The sequence below is a fragment of the Danio rerio genome, chromosome 13, assembly GCF_049306965.1.
Source record: "Danio rerio strain Tuebingen ecotype United States chromosome 13, GRCz12tu, whole genome shotgun sequence".
In the NCBI taxonomy this organism is placed as follows: Eukaryota; Metazoa; Chordata; class Actinopteri; order Cypriniformes; family Danionidae; genus Danio; species Danio rerio.
Genome location: NC_133188.1, coordinates 39725300 through 39749146, shown reverse-complemented (window position 1 = coordinate 39749146; position 23847 = coordinate 39725300). Strand labels below are relative to the sequence as shown.

The 23847-nt window shown below is 36.3% G+C and overlaps 1 protein-coding gene across 5 annotated transcripts in view; it reads left to right on the top strand.

Moving 5' to 3' along the window:
• Nucleotides 1-23847, top strand: part of slc8a3 (solute carrier family 8 member 3) — a 96179-nt gene that overhangs the window by 7186 nt on the left and 65146 nt on the right. For 4 of the 5 annotated variants that reach the window (XM_005156998.6, XM_005156999.6, XM_009307477.5 and 1 more), the window contains exon 2: nucleotides 18555-20411. In XM_005156998.6, the coding sequence (XP_005157055.1) occupies nucleotides 18640-20411 (1772 nt within the window). In that variant the 5' untranslated portion in view covers nucleotides 18555-18639. 5 annotated transcript variants of the gene reach the window in all.

Genomic DNA, 23847 nt, shown 5'->3' with positions numbered 1-23847 from the left:
TGCTTTTGGGTTTAACTCTAATAGTTTCTGCTTTTATTCATACTGTTGTGTGTATTTATTAAGGTTTTCAGCTATTTCTCATGTATGAATTATACAGAACTATTCTTTTAATTAAATGTAGAGTTTTTTTCTCACCATCGTTATGAATTGTATCACGTTTAATGGGGTTTGTGGATTGCGAAATGTGCATTGTTCATGATTTATACATCCTCACTCTTATGTTCACAGTTAATAATCAAGAGCAGTGTTTGTGGGGGCCCTCCAAAAAATGCCTATACTGCCTGTTGAACGGGCCGACACTGCCCATTCCCTACCCCTAAACCCAACCATGAATGTAAATTATTTCCAATTTCCAAGTAATAGTTGGATAGCAATCATGTAGAAGTTAACCTAACCATAAACCTAAACTTTACATAAACTGTAAATGTATCCCTTAATTCTGATTGGCTAATTGGAATGTTGTTCCAGGATCAACATAGACGTTAATCCAGGAACATGTCTTACTTGGTGAAATCAGGTTGGGGGTGACACTGCCATGACAATGGCTGCATTTTCAAAAACATTTATCTTGTAGCCCATTTTAAGTCCCAAAAACTGTAAACGAACAGGCAGAATGTATTGAAAGTTTACTGTTTTTAACTGAAAATGTTGTCTTGTAAACTCATACACTCATATCATTCCGTTTCAGGCCGCCCAAAAATACAAGATAGGGTCTAGTCTTTAGGTGTCACGCAGCCAAATGATTTAAGACCATTGAATATGTTGCTGAGCAGATCAAGAGCAGAGAGGAGGATGAAAGGTGAAATGTGTAATTGTAAGAATGGAAGAGCCGCTTGCTTTCCCCATCTGCGTATCTGTGTGTGTGGGCTTTCCAAGCAGAGCTGTGTGAACGCGTGCGTGTCTTCTCTTCCACTGTATTTTTAGTGCATTACTTTTTCATGCTGGCATTGATGCTGAGAGAGTGAAAGAGGTGGTGTGCGTGTGTGTTTGTCGTCTCTGTCAGCACTCTGCCATCTCATGGGTGTATTTGGAATAATGTATAAGATCTTTTTCATGTTCTGGAGTGTGTTTGCTTACCTCCAGGAGACACACACACACACACACACACACACACTCTCAAAAGAGTCTTGCAGCTGGAGACTTGAATTGAATTGTGGTTTTATTACACAGTGCTTTTGGAGGGTCAACGTGGGATTACTCGTGTACACAAATAAGGGTGCATTTAACCAGAGCAGAAGGTCTCCTGAGGTCCTCTGTGTGGGTGTTCAGTAATGAGATGTTTCCTCCTAGTCTTAATTTACGATGCAAACACATTATTTGAAGATTGTCAGAATAGTTTCCTTATTATACATTGAAGTCTTTGGTTTGTGTGAAAAATGAATACAAATAATCATGTTCGCTTCTACACATGCAAGACAGTAGAGTAGGGTTAGAATATTGGGTATTGTGGTTTTAACAATGTGCATTATTGGTTATGACACTTATGAAGGGCCAAAAACCAAGCTTGATTGAGGCTAGTGGGTAGATATAGTTGCCATGGGTACACCTAAAAAATTATTACTCCTGCTTGTTCAAACTACGTGTTTAAAAGGAGCTGAAACAACACAATTCTTGTCATTTATTTGACCAATTTATTTATTTGATGTTCAGTCTACCTAAATTTGTTAAATTTTTAAGTTAACTTAAGCGTTTTGTGTTGGGACAATATGGACAATTGTGTTACTACTTGGTTAGGGCAAGGGCATAGAATTTACATGGACTGAAGGGACGTGTCCTCACCAATATTCACCAATTACTGAAATGTCCCTACCCATAATCAATATCCAAATAAAATAATGCTCCGCTCAAAGTCAAGTTCGCTTCAAGTTCACCATTATAGTATTAACCAATTGCACGATTAATCGAAAAGGTTGCATTCTCGATTTTGACCCTACACACAATTTTAATTCTGCTTTTTTATGATTCAACCAATTATATTTTCAAGGTCAGGACAGGAGAGAAGCATAAAGGCGATTGCACAAGTCTTCACAGCAACGTGGACACCTCCAAATGGCATTGAAAGAGTCCCATACTCTATTTATAAAGTATAATTCACCCAAAATTGTCATTTCAGTTTTAATGTAATCAGGCTGCGAAATCACACTTGAGCTGACCGCGAGCAGTTTGTTTACTACCCAGAGATCGCGTGCGTGCCTGCCATTGGGGCCTTTAGTAAACAGAACCTGCATAGGCTGTGAATAACAGGTAATAGAGTTGTAAATAACAATTTAAACATAATTAACAGGTTTTTTTTTCTCACAGTGACGGAGGCCATACATGAGCCACACTTGGAAGTGAAAGTGAAACCGGGGCTAAATGATCATATCGCATTTTAAAGCATTACGACACATTGATATGTTTTTTTTTCTTTTATGGCGAACACAATGTGTTGTGCATGAAAATAAATGTTTACTGTGTGGTCTAATAATGTTGTCAATGACAAATGGCAAGCATATGTCTCAAACATAATTATTCAGCTTTATAATTATGAATAGTTTTAATCTGATGTCATCACTTTACTGTGAATTAACAATCAGGGCAAAATTAAAGTCTGTTAAAGTCCAGCATTCCAAGTCTATACAAAATGTTGCATTTTAACCAACTGTAAACCTTCACATAGACCTAATATTATTGTAGTTTTACTACAATTTTACTATGTTTGAGAAATAACAAAAATAATAGCCTACTCATATTAACCTTTATTTTACATCTACAGAATCGCGAAAAAATTGTGATCTTGATTTGAAGCAAAAAAAAAAAAATAAAAACATATATGTGGATCTCATTTTAGCCAGAATCGTGCAGCCCTATCCATGATTATGCAAAACAATAATCAGGATAAAACAGTTAAATTGCGTCACACACCTCTCTGAATTTCTCTACATTCAAATCTCCTCAAAGCCTGACTGCAGTAAAGTCATGTAAATTGACTTTTGCAGCATTGGAAATTATTGTTATTTGTATTATTAAGTGTTTATTTTATATTATTAAGTACTTTACTCATGTTTTTAAAAGCGTGAAACAAAATTTGTGATGTTCATTGCATGCGCTCTAGAAATGTATGTCCCCACCAATGTCAAGAGCTAATCTACGCCCTTGGGTTAGGGGATGTGCAGTTCCTAGCATGCTTTGCGTGGGATTGAATTAATAGAGGGTAAATGTTGACAATAAAAGTAATTTTAGGTGTTTAAAGTTAACCGAAAGACCGGAGTTTAATCTTGACTTCAGTTTGAAGATTTAGAAGATTTTCATGTAATGCTTTGAGTTTTGAGATTAGCACCTTAAAGAAGCACCCATGCTTTGGGTGTTGGCCGCTTAATTAGCAAATATGCAGTTTGTTGCTTTGCCCAGTGAGCAATAACTGGATTAACAATAGTTCTGGGATTAATCTCAATTGACTGAATATGTAACTCATGAAATATGCTTAAAAATGTCTCTTTTAGGGAAACTCCAAATAAAACTTCAAAATGTGAGACTTCGACACATAAAGTAATAGACATACAAGATAATATTAGACCTTTGAGTTTAAGTAAATAAGAATACTATTGTATTTTAACTTTTGTTTAATAAAATCCTGTTGGACAAACTCAATAGCATTTAATTGTGTTAATAGTTTTTTTTAGTTGGTGCTAAACACATTTATTGGATGGATATCCTGCCCTCAGTTAAATTGAGTTCATCCAATGAGTTATTTTTTGAGGGCAATTTTCTTACTTATTTAATAATATTTAAAACAACTAGACAACATTGCTTTATATTAAATAATACAGCAAATGTTTTTTAAATTTTTTATAATATACTTTTTACACCAATAGCAAAGAACAATCTCATTTTCGGTGCAAATGGATTTGCTATTTAAACAACGTGGCGGAAAACGTGAAAATTACAATTGCGCTGGTCTGAAAATAGAAACACGTTGAGCCGAACATGTCTTGCGCCTTATTGCGTCGGGTGTATGATCAGGCCCTAAGAATTTTTCATGTCGTACAACCGCTCTGCTATGTTACATGTGCACAACATGATGTTAAAAATTTTAAAAGTAACCCTACAACCAACTATAAATATCATCTTATTGCTCCGGGTGTATGATAGGGCCCCAAAAGTTGACAGAGCAGAGATCAACATCCCATAATGCAATTCAAAACACAGTGTGGTTGTAAATCTTTTAGAGTTTCTTTTTTCAGATAAGCACAAAAGAAGATAATTGGAAGAATGTTGACCAGTACCCATTAATTTATATACCATATTTTGTCATGCAATGGATACATTTCTCAACCTGTCTTGTAATAGTGATCGTACAAATGCTGTATTGTCAGTCTTTTGTGCTCAACAGAAGAAAGAACCAGGACAAGTGCATTTTTAGGTGAACCGTCCCTTTAAATGCCCCCTTTACTAAGCAGCGATGTTCTGTGTGCCACACGTGTATTCATCGTGGTGAAACAGCAGTAACTTTGCATGCATGTGACGTCGACCGCATGTGACGCTTGCTCTGCTTTGACGTAAATGTTGTGTGATAGTTCAGTTGTTTCGCAGTAAATAAACCGCCTAGTCACTGTGGTCCGAGCAGATACAAACCCGCCTCAGAGCACACACACACACACATACACACACACACACACACACATCCCAGCTTTGTTTGATTTTTATGAGCATGATTTCAGAGACTCATAAAAATATTCTTGTCCCACGCGTTCCACTGTGTTGCTATGGTAACAGGTGCTGACTTCAGGCAAGACACTGCAGGTGAATAGGGTAAAAAAAATTAATAGTTGTCATCATACTTCCCTAGTTGATAGATCACTTTACGGCTTGCAGAATGTCTTTGCATTGTGGTTTCCTGTTAAAATATGCAAATGAGGCTTTATTTAATTAAATATGCACTGATTTGCATATGTTTCTAGCGCAAGATGCTGAACTGTGGATGAAGACAGGTTCATAATTCTTGTCACTTTTTGACATATTTAGAGTCAGAGGATTTGCAGAGGAGAATGTCTTTTATCATTTCAAATTCCGAAAAACAGCAATTGGTCAGAAAGACATCAAATATTTGACATTGTATATAATCAAAGAAGTTATGGATGATGTACATTTTCCTCTCTAAAAGAGTAAAGCAGTGATAGGAATAATGGTGCTATAAATAAACAGCATCACTAATGACGATACTTTTGTCAGTATCGAGTAATCAAATGAATTACTATTTCCCCCGTTGCAAAGTCCTACTGTTACTGACAAAAAAAAAATGTTTATGCGAGCAGCATCTCTCTCAGCCATAGGACCACTGTTTCTCTGGGGTGTGTGTGTGCGTGTGTGTGTGTGTTTGGGGCTGGGGTGGGTAGGGTTGGGTATCGTTTGAGGTTATTTCAATACCGGTGCTAAATCGATACTTTTAAAATGGTACCAGTGCCAAAATGGTGTCTGAACCGATACTTTTTAGCCACAAAATGATGGTGGATAACTCTAGAAAAATCTTTTATTTGACAAAATCTTTTTAAAAATAATCTTAATAGAACAATATAATTAAAGTTTAAAGTAAACATCAATTCATATTTTATGTATTTAAATTACATTAATATATTTCCTTTGATCATTTGTTGGTTAGCATGAATTTAAGATTTGCATTATAAAATTACTTTAGCTTACTAACCTGTGGAAAGCCTGTCATCAAAAAACTGAACTCCTTTTTTCTAGAGTTGGGGCTTGTGACAATAATATGATTAAGGTATTTACATGAGTTGCTTTTTGAATGTTCCTTTCATGATCCCGTCTTACATGTTATAGTAGATAGATCGATTAATGTCATTGTGTTACCACGCTATCCATGTTTCCTCCAGAGTTTCATGTAATTTCAGGTGTTTCATTTTAAATTTTTGACTTTAACTGCAGTTTCACTTTCATTTAGGAACATTTCATTCATGCCCCCATGACAAATTGAGGTATTTGATGGAAGCTTTAAGTAAGGACTGGTGGAAGTGTGCTCTTTTAATGGAATTTATTCCGTATGTTGAATGGAAAGAAAAAAACCTCTGCATTTCGCAACGCAGGTGTCGAGAATGCAAAGAACAAGAACAAACGCCTGACATCGCCTGTCTGTATTCCTCAAAGTTGCTTAGAATTAAATGTATAGAGATGGTGTGACAACGCGTACTTACAAAGGTACCGGTGCTGTAATGGCATCGGGTTTTGGTACCCAACCCTAGTGGTGGGACACATAACCAACCAGTGATTATGATTGGTGTGTCTGTGAATGTGGTGTAACTTAGAATGTGATGATTGGCTTAAATAGACTACATTTCCATCGTCTGCCAAACAAAGGCAGAGTAGGCGGGTGTTTACACAAGCACACGCACAGTCAGTGGCACACACCAATGACCATGAAGTCAGAACGATGGCAAATCTAACAAGTTCAAAGGTAGCATTGGAGGAAATATAAGCACTATTTTTCCCTTGTTGAGGTTAGGGCTATGCAATTGATGGAAATTCAGTTTCGATTTCGATTTATAACGATTATAAAGAAAACATTAATCGAGATGAAATGTGTTACCTCGACTGGGGTGGATTGACAGGAGACAACAGGAGGTAAGATCCAATATGCAGTTTTATTCAAAAGTCAGACAAGCAGTGGTTATCAGGTGCAAACGGGTATATAAAGGCAGTCCAGAATCATAAAAGTTAAACAGGCAAAAGGTCAAAAGGCAGGCGGCTAAACAGGATAACAAGGGTACTAGGCTAGGATCTATACACGGAGAAACAAGACAGGGAAACGCGTTGTAATGTTACTCAGGGAAAACAAGACTCGGCAAACTGGTAGCGTGAGAGAGTGGCTTAAGAATGGAATCAAATCAGTCTGTGAACAAGGTTCAGCTGGTGCTTGCAATCAGGATATATGAGTGAGCAGGCGTGCGTGTTTGGGAGCAGTGCATGGATGAAAATGTAGTCCTGGGAAATGCGGAAATGTAGTTTAGAGTTCGTGTGAGAACCAGCGATCCTCTGGGAAGCGATCGCTGGTTGTGACAAAATGATTATTGCATCATATCCCGCCCCTTTCCAGTTGTATACACTTTTTTGCTCTGCAAAGATTAGTTTCATGTAAAAATGACTAAAAGCATATACTGTAATGTCACTTTGCAGCATGGTATGCACATCGTTCATTGATGTACATTCCAATCATTCATGTTTTTAAAAGTGCAAAAGAGACGAGCAGAGCACACACATCTAAAGTCACGCAGTGTTACGCAGTGTTTAGTGATTATATTAACCATCATTTATGTAATAAACAAACGAGTCGAAAATCAAAAGACATGTGAAAGTGAAACCATAAATCAGAGTTGTGCAGCTCTTAAAGTGACAGTGTGCTGTAATTTTACTGCCGACTGTTTTTATCATTACTCAAACAACAAAAGGACAAAATCTAAAATCACAAAATTAGTGGCTACGCAGGTGATAATGTGAGCTCTGCTATCAAAGGAGGAGGTGAAACAACATTAAAATAGTGTAGATTAGAGTACAATGTTTTATATTTATCTTATAGTCATTTGACAAATTAGATTTTTTTTAAGTAACACAATAGTTACTTTTACCTGGTAATTAGTTACTTTTATAATTATATAACTCAATTGTTTGTGAGAAGGAACTAGTAACTATAACTAATTACTCATTTAAAGGAACATGCGTAACACTGCTGCACTGTAAAAAGTGATTAGTTATTTAAAGCGAGTAAACCAATAGACATAAAGCATCAAGTTGACTTCACCAAAATAATGTAAGTAAACCCATTGTAACTTGGAACTGTTAAGTTATTTTTGTAATTATGCAAATTCTACTCACTCTTTTTTTTAAATAAAAGTAAACTAATCACTTTTTTTCCAATACATCTTTATTATATTAGTTTTTTCTAGCTTTTCTCTATATAGCAAAATGACATACAGTAAAATATCTGCTCTTCCAGACTCCAGTCTGTCTTCTAAATTCAATACAGGCTGTAATTGTAGATTTTATGAAGCACCAAATATGAAATATTGTATTTTTTGGAAAATAGTCTGACACTGTAAAAAGGATTAGTTGATTTTTAAAAAAAATGAGTTCAATTAGCATAATTATAAAAATAATGTCAACCTAACAGTTTCAAGTTACATTGGGTTTACTTACATTATCTTTGTGAAGTCAACATGTTGTTCTTAAGCCAGTTGGTTTACTGGCTTTAAGTAACTAATCACTTATTATACAGTGTGTGCAGTAAGTGCACTGAAAAAAATGATTCTAAGATGATTTATTGGATTTACTAAATGATTTAATGTAAGTGTTTAAAAACTATTTATTTGGGCTGAATTTAAACAAACAAATTAAGTTGAACATTACTAAATTTAGTTTGTTTAAATTCAACACATTTAAATTGTTTGCAATGGTTTTGCAGAAATCTTTTTTCAGTGTGTTGCTAAAGTAAAGATTTATGCCACTCATTTTGAAAAAAACTGCCTAATCAAGTAAAATATGTATTGTAATTAACATCTATTACATTAGACTCTTAACAATTCTTTACATTAGACTGAAACACACTACAGGGCTCAACAATAAGGACTGCCCGATGGCCCGGGGCCAGCATGCGGGACTCTCGGGACAGTAGACAGGACTGTTAGTGGCCCGATCGGGCATGTGCTGCCTTGTCACTAAAGTTTTATTTGGCTGCGACTGTTTTTCAATGACGTGCATACAGGGTGCTTTCACATCTAGACTTTAATTTGGAACTCGTCTTGTTTGCCAGGTTAGCATGATTCATTTTACTTATGTGAATTCCGCAAACATGCTCAGATCTGCGCCAAAACAATCGATCTGAAATCAACTGTAATGAGAACGCAAAACGATCCAACGAACTAATGAAGCAGGCTATATCACAGTGTATTAAGGTTGTGTAAAAGTCATGGTATATGAAAAAATTACGAGTAGGGCCGGTTGTCATTTCTACCGCCGAATGTGTGATTCATGCCGAATGTGAAAGTGAAAGCATGCTGACATAGTGCTGAGAGCTGTTTATCTGTTAGGAAAATTGACAGAAATTACCATCTGATCATTTTTCCATATTTTAATTTTATAATATTTTGCTTTAGGCCTATTGTTTTGTTCATTTCTGCACTGACACTTGGAAAGAAAGATTAATATATATCAATATTGAATATTAAATATCAATATATCAGTCCATCTGTTATTTCTCTCTATAATTTAAGCATTTAAAATTTATATATTTCTAAATTTATTTACATCACAGTTGTAATATTTTAAATTGTCAGTTGTATTTAAAGAAAAGTTATGCTGAAGTTATATTTGGCTTTTGACATATAATTTAAAACATTTGGCTAAGAAATAGCTATTAACTTTTTATTTTTGATAGGGCCAGTGAATATTTTGGCAAGGCAAGTAAAAATCAGAATCGGGCCTGTGGAAAAAATCCTTAGCGTTGAACCCTGCACTATATGAAAAGCTAAAAATTGACAGGTGTGTGGAAAAAACCTGTAGTTTCTCACCTTTACTTAATGTGTAGGGATAAGATGGATATTTAGCTTCAGACACTCAGCAGCTATAAGGATAAAATGCCTATGAGTGCCACCTCAGAGACACACGCACACACACACACACACACACAGACACACACACACACTTTTGCTTATGCTGTCAGAGGAGCAGATCCTCTTTTGCATGTGATGTTGTTCGGGGGATTTTTGCTGATGCCTGTCCTGTTAGTGTAAAAAATAAGAGCGAAATATGAAGAGAGGTCAATCTGTCAGCACAAACGAGACTGTAACTGTCTGTGTGTGTGAAGGTGTGTTTGTAGTTACACTAGATTTTTGCTTTGGCAAATTTTCTCAGCATCTTCTAGCTCATCAATAGTGAATCTCTCACACGGTCTGAATCACATAAGTCTAAATCTAATCATCTAAAATCACTGGGCTTGCTACTTCCATAATTTTGATGCAGTTACACACACACATACATACAAATGCAACAGACAGGAAATCCTGCTTGACTGTTTTATACACCACTGCGACTCGGTGTTGAAGCATCTCTGTATCGATATTTGAATATTTCAGTTTTATTATGTTTCAATTTAGTTTTTCATCGTCATCTGTAGCATTGTTTTCATTCATTCTTTCATTATCTTTTGGCTTAGTCCCATTATTCATCAGGGGTCACCACAGCGGAATGAACCGCCAACTTATCCAGCATATGTTTTACACAGCGAATGCCCTTCCAGTGGGGTAGCACTCGCCTCACAGCAATAAGGTCGCTGATTTGAGCCCCGGCTGGGTCAGTTGGCATTTCTGTGTGGAGTTTGCATGTTCTCATCGTGCTCGTGTGGGTTCCCAGGTGCTCCGGTTTCCCCCATAAGTCCAAAAACATGTGCCATAGGTGAATTGGGTAAGCTAAAACTGTAGTGTTTGTGTGTAAATGAGTGTGCATGGGTGTTTCTATGTGATGGGTTCCAGCTGGAAGGGCATTCGCTGCGTAAAACATGCTGGATAAGTTGGCGGTTCATTCCGCTGTGGTGACCCCAGATTTATAAAAGGACTAAGCCGAAAAGAAATTGAATAAATAAATGCCCTTCCAGCAGCAACCCAGTAATGGAAATTATCCATACACACTCTTTCACACACATACATTACGGACAATGTAGTTTATTATAAAATTTATAAAATTATTATTTCATAGAGTGTATACTGTAGCTATTAGATGTAAAGCAGTGGTTCACAAAGTGGGGGTCACGGGACAATGACAGGGGGTCGCTTGGTGATTTCCAAAAGTCAAATAAATGTCATTAAACTATTAGAATTGCCATATTTTATTCATAACTCACAGAAGATAAAAAAATAGTAGTTAATAGTTGCATAAACAGCAATATCCAAATGAAAAGCCATCAGCCTTTTAGGTGTGTTTATATTAGATTACTGACACAGCGATGGTGTCAGATGCAGTAGATTGATTTTTAGCACCAGACCAAACATTGGTTGTGCAAACTTTATTACTTTCTCTAAAATATTAAAGTGTTTCAAGCTATATTATCTTTTTATAGACTGGCATAGGCCTTATAGCTTATATAAAAAAAGAGAGCTTACCTCATTTCACTGTGATCATTTTGCGCATCATATTGCATATTCGGTTAATTCTTCATTAGCCTTGTAGTTAATGTAATTTATTAATGGATTGTTTATGAGGACTAAGCTAATAAATACTGTAATTCTCCGAATGGAAAATGTTTAGGTTGTTTGATAATATATCATCATTCAAAACTTGATTTATCTATCATGTTTATGATCTGCCCACCCATCCTTCAATATTACAGATCGAATTATCAGATGATTTGTCATAAGAGAGATAATAACAAAAGGATTTTCTTTATGGAGACCCATCTAAAAACAATAGACAATCAATAATACATTTAGTATAAATACAAGTTTTAATAACAATAACTTAAACCGAAACATACCTTTGTACATGAAAGAGCAGGTTCTCGGTAACCTTTAAGACAAGCTCGTTGCATCAGAAACGACCATGCTTATGACGTCTGCTTCGTGGGCATTTCATGTTGTATGTGTCACCGTCGCATTTGTACACAAGCTTTTAATAAATGCTTTTTGTCTCCCGAATTCATATAATAAAAAGAATGATAAAATAACGTTATTAACCGGTTAACTGTAGGAATTTCTGTTTAGAACAATTAAAGTTTATCTTTTTTTCATTTGTCGTTTCTGTTTCTGCAAAATGTCCTTCGTTTTCCGTTTTTCGTTTCCGTTCCTTAAACCGGTTCAGAGCCTTGGCACCAGGTTAAACTTTCTGACACCTTTCTGGCAATCGAATAGATTAAAAATAACAACAAATGCAACAAATGACAAGCAAACAAGAAGTGTTTTGAAGGGGGCGTGGCATGTCATATACTAGAGAGCATTTGATTGGTCAAGAAACTAAAGTATGAGGTGGCGTCAAAAAAATCATTGATCCATTTAAACGGAAGTGACAAACTGCAGTCTTTGGATGTTTATATCAGTTTTATGTCTTCTAAATGTGAATTTTGTCACTGTTTTGGAGTACAATAGATATCATTAGATATCAACTGATACTAATATCTAAAAAAACTATTTCACAGGTCCTTTAAGAAATACAGGCCAGAAAAAGTATGTTGTTTCATTTTTACATAGATATACATCACTGTTAAGCTCAACAGTAACAGAATAATATTTCGCCAAAATTTTGATTTTTTTTTTTTTTGGTCACTAATTTACTTTCAATTTAATTTGTAGCAGACACAGTAATGAAACATCCCAGACAATGAAAGTCAGTGGTGACCAAAACTGTTCGACCACCAGATTTTCATTTAGCTTTTTATTTTTGGAAGTCCTCCTGTCCTCTTTAAACAGTGGAGCACAAGTGAAGTTTAAATATAATTTCATAATGACTTTGCATCACAACTCAAACCAATTAAATTAGATCAAATTTAAAAAGCATCTCTGAAGGCTTTTTCAATGTCTGTTTTGTACTACACTAATTGACAAAAAAAATAAAGATTCACTTCATAATCAGGTTTACAAGGGTGCTGTTATCGCATCATCTAAAATATTGTGTATTAACATTATCAAAATAAAAATCACTCTCTTAAATGGTTATTTATTTACTTATAGATTTTTTTTTAACTAGAAGCACCTTTAAGACAGGCAGCATGTGACAAAGTTACGAACCACATATCACAACACACACAAACACCAAATTGCTTAAAATTGTACAAACCATAATCAGTTAATAAAACATGTGAACTGTTCTTAATATACAGACTTTACCCAGCGGTAGATAGATGTAAATAGAAACATATACAGTTGAAGTCAGAATTATTAGCCCCTCTTTCAATTTTATTATTATTTTTTTTTTATATTTCCTAAATTATGTTTAACAGAGCAAGGAAAGGTTCACAGTATGTCTGATAATATTTTTTCTTCTAGAGGAAGTCTTATTTGTTTTATTTCAGTTTTTATTTTTAAAAGCCATTTTAAGGACAATATTATTAGCCCCTTTAAGCTATATTTTTTCGATAGTCTACAGAACAAACCATCGTTATACAATAACTTACCCTGACCTGCCTAGTTAACCTAATTAACCTAGCTAAGCCTTTAAACATCACTTTTAGCTGTAGAGAAGTGTCTTGAAAAATATCTAGTCAAATAGTATTCACTGTCTTCATGACAAAGATAAAAACATATCAGTGATTAGAAATGAGTTATTAAAACTGTTATGTTAAGAAATGTGTTGAAAACGTCTTCTCTCTGTTTAACAGAATTTGGGAGAAAAAACAGGGTGGCTAATAAATCAGGGAGGCTAACAATTCTGACTTCAACTGTATTTAGTGATAATTGCAAGAGATTTATGGCAATATTATTAACTTTAAGACTTAAAATGTTTTTCAAATTTCGGTATGCACTGTTTGAGTGTTAACTTGAGACTGGTGACATAAAATCATGTTAATAATTGTGTGTGTGTAAAGTTGATGATTTTCAGCTCTGTATAAACAGAACGCCATATGGCTCTTTTTCTTCCTCTATTTTTGACTTGCTCTATTTGAATGTTGTATATGTATGTATATAGTGGAGTAGACAGAGAGAGTAGGGGGAAGCTCAAGGCTTCAGGCAGGGCTCTTTTGCTTTACAAAACAGTTTTTCCTCATTAGGCCTTCTGTTTCTACACTGTGCTGTTTACTTACAGCCCACTGCATATGTGTGAGTGTGAGAGTGTTTATTTTACTCACTGTAATCAGGTCCGGCCTGATGGCTCTCTCGGACTCCACTTCTGTCCATCTGCATCTCTCCTGCTGTCTTTTGGGTTTTTGAGGTCTGAGTTCTGAATGTTACTTGAAGGATTCATGGGCTATTCAATGGATCGTTCAATATAAAAAGTCAAGCATGGTGTAGTGTTTCATGATTCTTCCCACTAATTAGGAACAAACAGTTAGTTTTTTTTTTTTTTACTTTGGAGGAAAATAATTTGGATTAAATGCAGATGTTGACTAATTAGCAACTCTAGAGAGTCAGTACACACAAATATTTACAAAGACCAAAGATAATTGGAGATATTTGGAGATAATATAGTTTTTTTCATAGCTCTAAACCATAGGTCTCAAACTCAGTTCCTGGAGGGCTGCAGCTCTGCACAGTTTTGCTCCAACCCTGATCAAACACAGCTGATCTAACTGTTGTGTGTTCATGACTCTTTTGAACACCTCGATCATTTAGATCAGCTGTGTTTGATTGGGTTGGAGCTAAACTGTGCAGAGCTGTGGCCCTCCAGGAATTGAGTTTAAGACCTACTGTATGCTCTAAGCCATTACAGTCATAAACTTTGTTCAAAACCTTGGGGTTGTTAAAATTTTGACATTGGTTTTGGCTTGTTTGCTGCATGATAATGATAAAAATGACATTGCGACATTTTGTTTTTCTGTGATTATACATTGCTATGTGAATATGATTTCACAAGATGACTCTATTTGAAAATAATTTCTAATTTTATATTGATTGGAAGCATTTGTAGGGTAGGACAGCTGCATAAAATATATAATTATACAAAATCAAATAAATTAAAGCACAGATGAAAACAACAGAACAAGAATAAAAATGAAATAAACCATGCTTTAAGCTTTTCATTTGGAGTTTAACAGCGTTGAAGTATAGAAATTCAATAATCAAATGCATATTTTTATTGGGTAACACTTTATTTTGATGGTCCATTTGAGTATTAGTAGTCTGTCTGCTTAACATCTGTTGATATTATGCTGCTAAACAGACATGTAACTGACTATAAGAAACTTTGCAGGGACATGTCAACTTGCACTAATCCTAACCCTAGCCCCAACCTTACAGTCTACTTATAATATAATAAGAATTAGTTGGCATGTACAGTAGATGCAATGTAACTCAAATTCAATAATGGACCATCAAAATAAAGTGTGAACCTTTATTGTTTTACATAGTTAAGCAATATTTATCTTTGTTTAAGTGGCAAACTTTATAATTTCTTGTCCCTAAGTGGTTTAATTTAACTCGAAATATTCGTCACAGGCCTTGAAAACCCCTCCAAATAAAATACTTTCATATTTATTAGATTAAAGTTAAACTTTGCTATGACTCACATGTTCTGTAGTGTGTTTTTTTTTTTTTTTGGTAAACTTTATTTATTGAACACAAGTGAATAGCATATATATATACACACACATATATACACACACACACACACACACACACACACACACACACACACACACACACACACACACACACACACACACACACACACACACACACAATATATATATATATATATATATATATATATATATATATATATATATATATATATATATATATATATATATATATATATATACATACACACACCCACACATACAAATACACATGTAAATAAAGTGATAATACAACACGGGGCAAAGAAAATAAGAATAAGTAAATAAACAGATAAGTGTTATTGCACTAAATAACCTGCAGATTGATCGTTAGTGTAATGCATGAAAAAAGAAACACAACTTGTAATAAGAAAAAAAAACAACTGCTACAAGAATTTATTTTGCACTTAAAAACTGAAATTCAGACCTAACTGCAGGACACGGCCCCAAATCACATGACATTTGGCAGCTCCATCAAGAGTTGCATGCTGAATGTACTGTTATAGCCTGGAAAGCAATTTTTGTCAGGGCTTTGAGAAAATCACATTGTTACTTTCAGCCCACCTTACCTTCGTCCCTGCTCTCCCTTACCTTTTTTAACATTATAAATGTCTCTCGCTTTTGATCAATGTGATGCTTCCTTTCTAAATACATCAGTAATCACTTTCAAAAAAGACAAATCTTATACTGACCCCAAACTTTTCTACTTCCAAGCAATACAATAGTCATTTCTCCTGTGGGAGCAGATCAGAAAAATGATACATAGTTAATACTTAAATGAGACATCCATTATCAAAAAAAAGCAACCCCTGAGCAAAACAGATTTCCTCTGGGTGCGTTTCTCTGTTCGAGAGACACTAACACACCACCTACATCTCCATGTGGATTCACCAGAGCTGCTCCCACACACTCCCACACACACACTCTGATCTCCGCTGCTGCTGTGGGATAAAAATGTAATGAAATAATCTGTGTCCATATTAGTTAATTATTCCCAGCTCTCTGGGTGATACCTGCGCACATTTCATTTCCAGAGCAGATACACAGAGGCTCTATTACAAAACCTAGTAAGCTGCTTCACTGCCTATAGCCTATACCTTGGCAGCATACATAACTAGTCATCCTAGAAAAAAGGTTATGTTCATCCCCAATTTCCCAAATATAAATTCTGTCTTTGTTTACTTCTTATTTTATATTTCTGATCCTGGATGACAGATTCATTCTGTGGAACACGAGAATATCTTCGAAACTCCTACTAAATATACTTTTTTTTTACCTGACAATGAAAGTCACACAGGAGTGGAATCAAATTAGAGTGAGTAAATATAGAATTAACCAATTGGAGCCAATAGTAATATTTATATGGTTTGTAATGCTCTACTTTTAAAAAACTAGAGCCCAATCCCAATTCCATTGTTTTACATCTTCCCCTTAGCCCTTGAAACAGAGTGTGAATGGGAAGGGCTTCACATTTTACCATTAAGAAACTGGACAGTGAAGAATGGGGGGTGGTTTGCAAACAAATGTGGGAGGGGGGTGGCGGTGTTTTTTTTGGGGGGGTGATTATGAACGTAAGTTAAAAGCAGGGGTAGGGGTGTTGAGTTGTGGACAAAAGTAAAGATCTGAGGGGTTAGGAGGGTTTGTGGCCACTAATAGTATCTCTGGGGGCCTCAAAATGGTGTGGGCCCTTAGAATCGCCCTAACTTCCTCCACCAGCAGCACCCCTGAGCCTTTTCCCTTAGCACTACGCCTTTAAGCTAAAGACAATTGGAACACTCCTACCCCTTCAAGTGCAAAAGAGAAAAGGGGGTAAGGGGTAAAATTGGGATTGGGCCTAAGTGTGCCATATATGTATCACTTGAATTAAAAGTAGTGCTGCACAGTATATTGATGGCCAGACACCACTGTATTGGATAAAAATACTTATTTTTAATGTTATTGTTGTGTATTTGATGTTGATGTTATATTATTAAGAAATTAATTTATGCTCTAATATTTTTACTATTATTTCAGGCTGTTTATCCACTTTTTGGAGTTTATGCTGGGGGGAAGAGATTTTAGTGGTACAGTGTATGAAGCTAGTCGCACACCAGAAGCGCCGCTTAGCGGCGTGCCGCACAGCGCCACGCACTTTAGAATTCTAAACATAGGTTTCTATCAGGATACACACACCGGCGTGTATGCTAATTAGTTTCATGTTAAATATCATTCGAATGTGCGCGCCTGGTGTGTGATACTTTAAAATGTCATGTGCGTGCCGTTTGCGGCGCCGAGCGGCGCTTCTGGTGTGCAACCTTCTTTAGAGTTTTTTTTAAAGTGGACTTCAGACTTGCAATTGGTTGATTAGTTAATTGATTTTTGAGAAAATAAAGATCTTAAATGTTTCTTTGCTGTTTTCTTGTTTTCTGGAGTTTCAAAATAATAAGAGTGCTCTGTAATTGTTTGAATATAAATTTTGTAACCAGTCTCAGAAAAATTCTGAGAAAGGGATAGTATTTATTTTCTTATCGCTTATCAGCTTCCAAATACAAGTAGTCATAATTTTTTAGCAAAATATTAGTACATCACTAAATAAAAATGCAGCTCATTTTAAAAGACATTGCTGTTAGTATGTTTCAAAGCTAATAACAAAATGCTGTGTACATAAATGCATAAAAAATTGATGATCCTTTTTAATTAGCATCTACTGTTTATATGATTTCCTTTTAGAATTTGACTTCAACCTTACACTTAAGCTCATCTTTAAAAATGGAGATTGCTGTAAACTTGTTTCTGTGCAGTGGCATGCACTTGAACTATATTTACTTTTGTGTGTGCATTTATTTGTCTGTCCCCACCATCTTGTTTATTTTTATCTGAGAGGAAAACAGCTGCTTTGCCAGATTTGGTTCGAAAAAGTTGCATTGTTGTTATTATTATCAAGTTACCTTAAAATCCTTCTTCACTAGGCAGCATGTTGGAACGGAGCAACACGCTGCCCTTGCTCTGTTGTTGATGTTTTTCAGTGCGTCATTTTGGACATTGCTTATTCTGGCAACATTCACACCTGCTGAGTGAGGCCTTTTTGCTTTCTGCTGTGTGGCCCTTTAGTAGTTCACATATTATATCACACACGCACTGCTCACAAATCTAACAAACTATAATGCCTTTATGTGCAGAAATCTCAGGTTCCCATCCTTGCATTACTTTTGCACTGCTTAGACTCTCAGCTGCCCATGCCAGATGCCTTTCCTCCATCAGGAAGGTATTGTTTGTGAAGAGGGAAATACCGATTTCTTGTTCTCACTCCCTGCTTTTTTTTCTTTCACAGGCGGCGAGTGGAACCAAAGACAGCCCAGTGCTGGATTCCCGAAGGACAGCTAGAGAGCACAGACCCTTGAGGTGAAGGAGGGTGCATGGATCGCTCAAGGACAAAGACTTCTGCCTACCTCTGGTTAGGCGTAGTCTCCGTGGCAACAGCCTTTCTCTGTGCAGAGGCACGAGTCACACCAAGCCCGCCTCTCACAAACAACACCACATGTGTCGGGGAAACGGATCGATGCAAGCCTGGCATCATCTTACCCATCTGGTACCCTGAGGACCCTTCAATGGGCGACAAGATCGCCAGGGTCATAGTGTACTTCGTGGCAATGATCTACATGTTCCTGGGGGTGTCGATTATTGCGGATCGCTTCATGGCTGCTATTGAAGTCATCACTTCCCAGGAGAAGGAAATCATCATTAAGAGGCCGAATGGAGAGACGACGACAACGACAATCCGAGTGTGGAACGAGACCGTGTCCAATCTAACGCTCATGGCGCTGGGCTCCTCGGCCCCTGAGATCCTTCTCTCTCTCATTGAGATTTGCGGGCACGAGTTCCACGCTGGCGAACTCGGACCATCCACCATTGTGGGCAGCGCTGCATTCAACATGTTTGTGATCATAGGCCTGTGCGTGTCTGTGATCCCAGAAGGGGAGGTCCGAAAGGTGAAACACCTTCGTGTGTTTTTTGTAACGGCCGCATGGAGCGTGTTTGCCTACATCTGGCTCTACATGATCTTGGCCGTGTTCTCACCCAACGTAGTCCAAGTTTGGGAAGGTCTTCTCACCTTGGCGTTCTTCCCCATTTGTGTGATCCTGGCGTGGGTAGCCGACCGCCGGCTTCTCTTCTATAAATTCATGCACAAGAAATATCGTACAGACAAACACAGAGGTGTCATTATCGAGACGGAGGGGGATCGCACGAAAGGCATTGAAATGGACGGGAAGATGATGAATTCTCATTTTATCGACGGCGGAGCTGCTAGTAACTTAATGGGCCTGATTGAGGGCAAGGAGGTAGACGAGTCTCGCAGAGATATGATCCGCATCCTAAAGGACCTGAAGCAGAAACACCCAGAGAAGGAGCTGGACCAGCTGGTGGAGATGGCCAACTACTATGCACTGTCACACCAACAGAAGAGCAGAGCGTTTTATCGAATCCAGGCCACGAGGATGATGACGGGTGCTGGAAACATTCTCAAGAAGCATGTTGCCGAACAGGCCAAACGCAGCGCAAGCGTTCAAGAAGTTCACGTAGAAGAGCCTGAAGAGTTTGTGTCCCGTATTATGTTCGAACCGGCTATTTATCAATGTCTGGAGAACTGCGGTGCCGTTCTGCTCACAGCTGTACGCAAAGGAGGGGACATTACTAAGACAATCTATGTGGATTATAAAACAGAAGATGGCTCTGCGAATGCTGGTGCGGACTATGAGTTCACAGAAGGAACTGTGGTGTTCAAACCTGGCGAGGTCATCAAGGAGATCACCGTCGGCATCATCGATGACGACATCTTTGAGGAGGATGAGCATTTCTTTGTGCGTCTCAGTAACGTTCGTGTTCTTGAGACTGAGGATGAGGTGCTGTCGCCCAGTAGCCTGCCCTACCCCAAGGCCTTGATAGGGTTTCCTGCTGTTGCCACGGTTACCATCCTCGACGATGACCATGCAGGCATCTTCACATTTGAAAGCGATTCCATGCACGTGAGTGAGAGTGTGGGCATCATGGAGGTGAAAGTGCTGCGGACATCAGGAGCAAGAGGGACAGTCATCATTCCTTTCCGCACAATGGAGGGACTCGCTAAGGGTGGCGGAGAGGACTTTGAGGATGCTTATGGAGAGCTGGAGTTCAAAAACGACGAGACCTGGTAAATATGCTGTATTTTACTTCATATTTTTTCAAGGCTAGAGGGTAAAGATGGTGGGATTTAGCAAGAACAAAGATACACAGTGGAGGCTTTTGGATTTACTTTGGAAGGTTGCATTGGATGACAGTATTTCATTGCAGAAATGTTAAGCAAGTGCCATCTGCTCAGAGATATAGCTAAAGTTAGCTAACATTACATTTATGCATTTATGTAGGCACCAGCAGGTGTCAAGGTGCTTAGTTAATGAATTGATGTAGACACACATATGATTGAAAATCACATGGTTATTTTTGTCAACTTACTTATAAGTCTTAATGTTTAACAGCATATCTATTAGTGATGTAACGGATCACAAATCTTATGGTTCGGATCACATTGGTTTTTTAATTACGTATCGAACCATTTTTTAGATCAGCCAATGACAAATGTAATTTGCTTTCCATTTATTATAAAAACAATACTGCAAGACACTTTTGGTTTCAACAAACAGACCTTAGAAGCTGTCATTTTATAAAAATGAAATGAAGAAATAATCAGCTGAATAAAAATAAACTGTAAAATATTCAGTACTGTGAAAAATTCAATGTTACTACTACTGTTGTTGATAACGTTAAATGTAGAAATCTAGCTATATAACTTGTACAACCCATATATATCTTTAGTCTCATTTTCAATAAATGATTCAGTTATTCACTCATAAAACATCATGTTTCATTGCTAGATGTGTCATTTTTAAAGAAATAATTTTTAATGGCTGGTTGTCGCCACTTATTGGTTAAATAATGTAGTTGCTGCCTACAACTTTCATTTTTGGACATCGTTAAATGCATATGACAGTGATTTTAATCGTTGCCATAAACATCAGTGGTTTTATCTAAACTATCTCAGTACTTCTGTGTTATTTGACTGTTTGTAAGTTCATAACTAACTCAGACTAAAGACTCAATCTCTTGCTTGAATTTTACGTTTTCAGATTTGAATGCATCGAAGGATTAATAAACGTATGCAAATCACCATTACATATAATTCATGTTTGTGGGTGTTAAGATCCCGATCTTTTAATGATTAATCATGCAGATACACTGAATGCATTAATGCAGGCTAAACAAGTAGTGACAGAAAACACCTTTATTAACCTAAGAAACCCACCACATCCCGAATGACCTGTCACAACTTATTTTATTGTCATTATATTTTACAGGAAAGCCTAAATGCTTTCTTACATGCGATTTGAATGACGCAAGAGACGATCTCTCTGCGATCATTACAAATTTAGGATTAATCTATCTGTTAAAAATGTTATTAATTCGCGGGTCACATGCGCTTCGAACCATGGGTTGTGATTAGTACGGATCACGGCTCAACCGCTACACCCCTAAAATCTGTTGTTTTATTATACAAAACATCCTAAAACTAGAATGCTTAGCTAACTAAAAAAACATGTGAGCTTGAAGTACACATGAAAAGCAAATAAAACATTGATTGGAAATTGTTTTGTGAAATATAAAAGGTAATTATAATATTGTGGGGTTTTTTCACATCAAAGTTTACCAGAACCAAACATTTCATGTGTGTTCCACATGGGCCGCACAATATATCGTTTGAGCATTGATATCACAATGTGTGTGTCCACAATAGTCACATCACAAAATCTACAATGTTGAGTTATGAATATAGCTGGCCAGAATCTACAGGTCAAAATACATGAGATTTGAGGAGACACTGCAGAATCATACAATTATACAATGAACATTTAACATTTTCTTGTGTTTTTAAGGCCTATGTGAGCATTTTAAGAGAACATAAAGAGCATAAAGTAAAAAAAAAAAACAAACATTTTATTGAATTATTTATATGTTTTAGTCTATATTATTATTCAATTTCTGTTCCTGAACACTGTTAGACGCTTCCCAGAAAACCATTAAAACTCTGTTTACTTCATTTTATCATTTGCTCCATTGTGTTTCTTTATGACTGTAGTTTGTTTATTATATGTATATAACAAATTACATAAAAATATCTTTATTTCATTTCCATACAAATCATCCCAATCAATCTAAAGCAGAGATGGGCCAAAGTTGACCTTTGGTTTGGCCCGCCATCCCATCTGAAATGAGAGGGAAAATGATGGAGAGTTGTGAATGCCTTTGACAGAGATCGTCATTTTGAATTTAATATATACCTTTTAGTTTATTTGTTTAATTAAGGAGCTACAAAAAAGCCAACTAAAATTATGTTACATATTAATTAGACATTTAAAATGTAAAAACTGTCACTTGACAGATAGTGGACAATGCACAAGACATAGGTGAGCAAATCAAGGCAAAGGCAGGAGTAGCTTAGTGTATTCAGTATTGAGCTCTATTGTGTTATAAAAGGGATTGTTTATCTTTTTACTATAATAAGTTGATTATAAAATGTTAAAAATTACACAGTACCATCATTTACCATGTTTTAAAGCAACTTTTTCCAAGTTAATTTTAAATAATAAGCAAACAAATGAGAAAGTTTAATGTAATACGGTTTGGTTTATTTAACTTCGCCCCACAGCCCTTTGTACCTTTTGGCCCTTTGTAAGAAAAAGTTTGGTCACCTCTGATCTAAAGTAATGGCTTTATATAGATATATTTATATAGATATTAGATATATTACAGGGACAAAAGAAAACATTGCAATGTCAAAATTTTTCAATATCCTGCAGCCCAAGTTCCACATGTGATTTTCATGAGTTTTTTGTAAGGGTTTGCTAGAAATCTTCTTTGCTTGCACTCTACTTTGCTTATTTTGATATTTTGTGACAAATTGCTAAGACATTCACACATTTTCAACCATGTGTGATGCTGTTTTATAATATCTGTAGGCACGTGTATGGAATTTGACCTGTTACCTGCTGTTAATATTCAGTCTACTTTAAAAATAGCGTGACATGCAATATGAGTGTTGTGCAATTTAATCACTTTTACATATGTACAGGTTTCGTATTAGGCACACTATTGAGGTTTAAGGAATGGGTTTTCTGAGATTTCTCTTAGGAATGCTGGCGTTTAATTAATCCAGTTCAATCATGTGAGATTTGGAAAGAGATCCATTAATACAGTAACACAGACTAGATAGAGACAGCGAGAGAGACGTGTGGTGCGCCGGTCCAGATATGCTACAGGATATTAATAGTGCAGTTAGAATATTCACAGCATATTTCACATGACACTCCAACCCACCCACGGTCTATATGTAAGAGTATGTGAGTAGCTGATACATAATGTGTTCATGGACTTTTTTTTTTTAATTAACATTGTTCATAATTATATTTATAGACATGGGAGTATGTACATCTTATGTTTTATGTCTGGTCACTACTGTAAGTGTTTGCAAAACTCACATTTTGTCACTTTAAGTGGTCCTGTGGTGACACCAATGAATTTTTAACCCCAAATAC